The sequence below is a fragment of the Rhinolophus sinicus genome, chromosome 1 (genome assembly GCF_057876585.1).
Source record: "Rhinolophus sinicus isolate RSI-liver-muscle chromosome 1, RSI-T2T, whole genome shotgun sequence".
In the NCBI taxonomy this organism is placed as follows: domain Eukaryota; kingdom Metazoa; phylum Chordata; class Mammalia; order Chiroptera; family Rhinolophidae; genus Rhinolophus; species Rhinolophus sinicus.
Genome location: NC_142501.1, coordinates 123,697,687 through 123,703,787, shown reverse-complemented (window position 1 = coordinate 123,703,787; position 6,101 = coordinate 123,697,687). Strand labels below are relative to the sequence as shown.

The following is a 6,101-nucleotide window of genomic DNA, read 5'->3' as shown; positions in this document are numbered from 1 at the left end:
CTTTATTATGCTAAATGGACAAGGGCAGCCAGGGAGGACTAAACTCTTTGCCCTGGTGGTCCCAGGCTGGGTTTCAGCACAGGGACTGACAAGTGTTCAGAAAAGGAAGGCTGAGCAAAGGGCCTCCATAGTCATCCAGGATAATTGATAAATGTCAACTATTTTCATACACATTTTTTTTTTTTAAGTTGGAAGAAAAGTGTCAACTTAGAAGAACTCTGAATCAACCAGTCATGCAAACTGCCCTTACACTGGTCCTTCCAGTGTCAGGCTGCTGTATTTACTGGCCATAGATGCCCCAGGCCAGAGGCTTTCCAGCCTGGCGCTGCCACAAGGAGCACCAAGTGCAGCTCAGTCCTGTCTGACGCCAAAGGAGACTCTGAAATGATACGTTTGTTCTGCTTTTACTGCCGCATTTTTTAAAGAATTGCTGCACTAGAATGAATAGATTATGAGTAAATAAAAAGAAGCTGTCAGTCTCTTTGAAGGTTGTGTTTAAAGGGACTTGCCAAGTGAGGACAGAAGAGTGACAAGATAGAGACCCTGGTGTTTTACAGGCTCAGCCCGGCTCTTCCGCTTCATCTGCACCGCACTAAAGGATGTGTTGAAGCATTGAATCACAAAAAAAGTGGCACACAAAATAAAAGGTGCCACATCACAATGATTGTAGTGTTTTAACTGCCGAGTGCCACATTACCCAATCCAATTGAAACGTAGGTCTACACAGCCCAAGGAAATGGTACAATACTTACATAACTTATAATTAGAAGTCTGCCTAACATTTGACTTTCTAATGAGTGTAATGAGATTACATGCCTGATAGAAGCATTTGTGCAAAAGCAACTTTCGTGTTTAATGAGGCCCTAATACAGGTCAACATCGAATTATTTTCTCTCCTTCCCAAATTCTCTCCAGTGTGAAATCTCCATCTTTTAGGGGAAGGCCGCGAAGGCTGAAAGGGGTAAGAGGGTCCACGGCAAAGAGCCTCCTCGGCGCTTCGCGACCCAGAATCTCCGCGTGTCTGACTGGGCCGCGCTGCGGGGTCGGGCTTGCGGCCTTGCTTTAATTGCTCTTGGACGACATCCATGGCACCCGCGGTGCGCGGGGAACCCCTCGGTGGGTCTGAAACTAGGTTAAAGCAATTAGCATGCTGCCGACATATTGTCCTTCAGCAGGGCCACGGGTACCGGGGAGTTCCTGATTGTACCTAGCAGGACTAGGCCGGGGCCAGGGCGGAGTAGCCCATCGCCGGGCCTGGGGCTGCGTCGTGCGGGAACGGCGGTTCCGCGGGAAAGCGCGCGCCTCCCGCGCGTGACCCCGTTCTGCGCCTTCCCTTCACTCCCACGGCGTCAGAGCGCGCGCGGGTCCCCGCTCAGCCGCCGCAAGCCGGAGCTCCGACAGACTCCGGGAATGCAGGGAAAGCGTGGTAGCGGAGGAGAGTCGCGGCAGACGGGGTTTCCAGGGCTTCCGGCTGAGCTACCCCAGCCGCGCCCTCGAGTTTCTCCCGGTCGCTAGGGGGCGAACCTGCGCCCTCCGCTCGAGGCTGGCCTTCTCCCCAGTCGGTTTGCCAAGGAAGACGAGATTCTGTCGGAGGCAAAATGCAATCAGTTTTAGAAATAAGCCTTTGCAGAAGTGGATGAAGGAGAGGACATGGTCCTTCTCACCCACCTAAAAGACCCTGGATTTTGTTGGGAGGCATCCGAGGGATCTTCCGGTCTCAGCACCCACCGTCCCCTGCCCCATCTCCTTTAAGAGGTTACGTCAGAGTTCCATGTACCTGATGCTGCAGAAGGGATAGGCCACAGGGCAGCTCAAGAGCAGCCCTTTCTGTACAGCCCACGAAAGCAGAAAGACCCCTTCCCTAGGTCATGCCAGAAACTAGCCTCCTGTTCCCACCGCACACAGAGCATTCACTTCGTACACTATAATTAGGCAGGGTCGGTGACCTTGGGTAAGGCAAACATCGTCTCGGAGCCTCAGCTTTTCCTCTCCGAAAAATGGAAATACTAAAGACAGCACGACCTACTTGCCGCATAGGGTGTTTGGAAGCTAGGCTAAAAATACAGGCAAGTCACTATTTAGGGCAGGCGGTGCAGATGAAGGTTGCTCTTAAGAGAGCTGAGCACTGGGAATAGAGTTGGACATCCTTCACCCTCTAACGCCCTCCTTTTAAGCTAAATCTTATTAAAATGTGGTTTCTTACTAGGTAGCTGCATTTTGAGTCTCTGGTCTAGTTACCAGAGTGGGTTAATTCTTTTTAGAGATAGAGCTACTACCCTCATCATGTATTAAACAACTTTCAGGAAAATGTGTAAATAACATTTATTAACATCGCTTAGAAATAAACCACATCTGACAATAAATTATCATGAAGTTTTCTGGCCAGAGTTCTTCCAACAATGCAAAGTTCTGCCAAAGGTGCTGGGGGAAATCATAGGCTATTGCATATTTTTAGAAAATCAGGATAAATTATATAAATTATATATTTAAAAAGATCATCAATTTCATTAACTTGATAGCATAATAAATAGATAAATAACAGTTGATTGCCATTAGAAAAATGTGATTCTTAAATTACATTTACATTATAAATATTTACATGTACAATATGCACAGAGACATAATCAGATCCTCAGGCAAGTCTGGGATTTCTCAGGACACAAACTCAAAGGGCGGTTCATTTTCTATGTTGTTGAAGGAAGATTTGCTGTTGAGTTTTCTGGGGTCCTCTGGGGTCCACACTTTGGCTGTTCGGATAATATTTTGTTCTTTCAGTTGCTTTTCATCAGTCCATGAAAGAGAGTGTCCTGCAAGGGGAGGGAGGCCATAATCCGGGTCGCTGGGAGAGGGGGACCCTGAGGAAGTGAAAAGAGAAAACAGACTGTGAATGTCCAACTCTACTCCCAGTGGAGCCCTCCGGTTCTTTAAGATTTCCTCCCCAGCACCTCGATAGGCGTCTTAGGTTACATTGGAATGACACTCTTCCTCCACCCCTCAAGCCCCCAGCACCCCCTCCCCGGAACCCCAGGAGCTGCAAGTCCATCGAGGCCTTCCCTCTGAGCTGCGGTCAAAGTGGCAGAAAAAATCTGAGAAACGCCAGCTCGAGCTCAAGGTCGCCGGTGCCCACGGACCATCTATCCGTTGGACGGCTTGTCGGTCTGTTCATCTAGTCCCTCCAGGACCTTCCCATGCCCACCCCCGTCTTTCCGAGCTGGAATGCGGACGCACTTACGCGTGCCCCGATGGCAGATGATGACCTTGTGGGCCTGGCTGCCAGGGCTGTCCCCGCCCAGGCGGCCGCCGCCGCCGGGTCCCCCGCCAACACCGGCGCCGCCGCCGCGCAGGGGCAGGTCGGCCTGCACCAGCTCGCTGAGAAAATTGATGTAACCTATGGCCAGGCGCAGCGTGTCCACCTTAGAGAGGCGCTTCTCGTAGGGCAGCGTGGGAATGTGCGAGCGCAGACCCTCGAAGGCGTCGTTGATGGACTGCATGCGCCGCCGCTCGCGCACGTTGGCAGCCTGTCGCAGCTGCTGCAGCTCGGCCTCCGAGCGCACCCGCCGCCGCCTTCGCGCGGCCGCCGCTCCGCTCAGGCCGCGTAGCCGGGCCCCCGGGGACAGCACGGCCGCCCCGGCGCACGGGTAGGCCAGGCACGACGGCGGCGAGCCCGGCGAGTAAGGGAAACCGCCGGGGGGCGCCCCCGCCTCGAGGCAGTAGCCGCCGCCGCCGTCGTCGGGCTCCCCTGGCCCCCCGGAGGGCGGCGGGGCGAGCGCGAGCGGGGCAGCTGAAGGCGCGGGCTGCAACAGCAGGCACGCCCCGTCGCGGTAGCAATATTCGTGCAGCTGGTGACTGAGGAACTCCACCTCGGCCTGCTCTTCCGCCAGCAACTCATCGCCGTCTTCCAGAGGGTCCCGAGAGGACTGGTCGGTGAAGAAGTCCTCCTCGTCAAAGTAAGGAGACGGGAAGGCGTCCAGGCCCCCGGGGAAGTGCTCTAGCAGCACGGCGTCCATGCTCTGCGCTGCCGTGGGCCCGAGGGAGGGACTGGTGGCCTGAGATGGTTCTCTAGAAGTTTGACGTTGCAGTTCTTGCTCGTCTGGCAGCCTTCTCCCTCCCTTTCTCCTGGGTCCTGCGCGGGAGGCAGTGGGGCTGGCCCGCCCGCTTCCCACCCCCGGCCTCCCTGGAGTGCTGCGGCTGCTGCGCTCTGGCGGCGCCCGCGCAGCGGTGGGGAGGGCTGTGGCCGACTTGCTGCAGCTGAGGGCCGGCACGCGAGGATTCTTATAACTACATCCACAGGCGCGTGCCAGGGACCCGCGGCGCCAGCCAATCACCGAGTGCGGGGTGCCGGCGGGGAGGAGGCACGGGGGCCCGGCCTGCCGCGCGGGGGCTGGGGAGGCTCTCCTAGCGGTGGGAGCTCCTAGGGCAGAGAGGAGGCGGGGCCGGCGCGGCCCGGGGCTCCTCCTGCTCCTCTCCGCCGGTTCCTCCCGCGAGTACCTGCGGCGCTCGTGGCTCCAGGGCGCTTGCAGCCCTGCCGCCTGCCTGCGCGCGAAGCGCAAAGCTGGGCCCTCCCTCCCCAGAGCTGGGGCAGCAACGCGCGGCGTCATCGCGCAGCTACAAAAGGCCCTAGTGGTACCGGGCAGTGGCCCAGACGGCGTTAGTGGATGACCCACGGAGCTCGCTCCTCCTCAGCGGTGGGCGCAGAAACTGCCAACAGTCTGGGCGGTCCGGGTTGGGGCATTTCTCCATCCCCATACCACGGGCGAGGGCGGGCTTCTGGCCTGAGTTCGGTTCCGGGCTTCTATCACTCTCTTTCCCGGACCTTTAAAGGACTCTTGTAAAGTTGGCACAGTGAGCGGGTGGGGTTGGAAGGTGACGTGCTCCTGCTCCCAAGGCGTTCCAGACGCTGCGCGCAGGGGCCCGGGGTGCGCGCCTGCGGGCAGCTGCTCCGGAGCCTGACTCTGGTGCGGGCGCCTGTCCGCGGCGACGCCGGCTTTGGGGTGGGCCTCCCCTCCCTTACCCCTCCCCGGGAAAGAAATGGGGCCACAGGAGGGGCTGCCTCGGAGGACAGCTCAGTGGGGCACGTTTCTTCGGAGAGCAAATCGAGACCCTAGGGGTTCGCAGCAGTAAAACCCGATACAAAAGAAGTCAATTGAATTGTCTGCTCCGGAGCAGTCCAGAGGGAGGGCGTAGACGTTAAAGGGCAGAGTGTGACCGTTCTCAAAGCCTGAGCCTCTCACCTTTCTGACGCCACCGGAACTATCCTTGAATTTTTTTTCTTTTCTTTTTTGACCTTAAAAACAACAACAACAACAACAACACACACACACACACACGTAAGCGCTCTGCCCCAAGACACACTTTATCGCAGGCTCGATGCAACACAAATTCCTCAGTTTAAGAGCAACAAAGAAATACTTTCAAGGTCAGGGCAATTTCTGGCTCCAGCTTCCACCCATGGAGAGTTAAGAAGTGCTGCGGATGGCGCGTGTTGTCTCAATAGCGGACTGAGAGGCATGTCTCCCTGGGTCAGCATCTTCCTTTTTCACACCCTGTCCCACCAGAGGCTTCTAGTGGGTGTTCAGACTCCTCCCAACATCCAAGTTCATGCCTCTTAAGAACTGCAATTTAAGCAAGCTTCTTGGTTTTAGACATTACACTATATTTAATTGAATTCTAAGACCAAACAGTTAAGAGCAAAAGATATATAAGATCAGAGATTAACCAACCTTGAACTGGCAAGAACCCCAGACAATTTTAACCCAAAGACTTACTATTTTTCAGCAAATTCTTTCATGTGTTAGCTTCTTAGCCCACGCCACTTTGTCGTGAGGTGATTATCTTTAAACCGATGTAAATGTGGACAAGTTCCCTGTGTCAGAGCCTCCCCCCAATGTCCCAAATTTAGATTTATCCTTCTCACCTCAAAGAGAAGGAAACTTTTGTGTGTGGGGCTGTGGGGGGAGGGTGTCAAGACCAGGGGGAGGGAGGTCAAGACCACTGGCCAGCTGGTAGTGTGCCCCCAATTCTCTTTACATTGAAAATTACTTCCTCCTATTCCCTCACTTGGTTAAGACTAAAACCATGTGAAACGTGCACTCGGGACAATC

At 55.1% G+C, this 6,101-nt stretch overlaps 1 protein-coding gene across 1 annotated transcript; it reads right to left on the bottom strand.

Annotated features, from left to right (window-relative positions):
- Positions 1-2,321: 2,321 nt before the first annotated feature.
- PTF1A (pancreas associated transcription factor 1a) lies at positions 2,322-4,270 on the bottom strand. The gene is made up of 2 exons (XM_019754163.2): positions 3,233-4,270; positions 2,322-2,855 (listed from the first exon to the last, which is right to left on the bottom strand). Exons 1-2 carry the CDS (start codon positions 4,005-4,007, stop codon positions 2,653-2,655), a joined length of 978 nt encoding a protein of 325 aa, XP_019609722.2. The 5' UTR covers positions 4,008-4,270; the 3' UTR covers positions 2,322-2,652.
- Positions 4,271-6,101: the final 1,831 nt, after the last annotated feature.

Bases quoted from the DNA above. Each gene is read 5' to 3' on its own strand.
- PTF1A (XM_019754163.2), bottom strand. From the start codon at position 4,007: ATGGACGCCGTGCTGCTAGAGCACTTCCCCGGGGGCCTGGACGCCTTC. The intron at 2,856-3,232 runs GTAAGTGCGTCC...TCACTTCCTCAG, and splicing joins CATCTGCCATCGGGGCACGC to GGTCCCCCTCTCCCAGCGAC.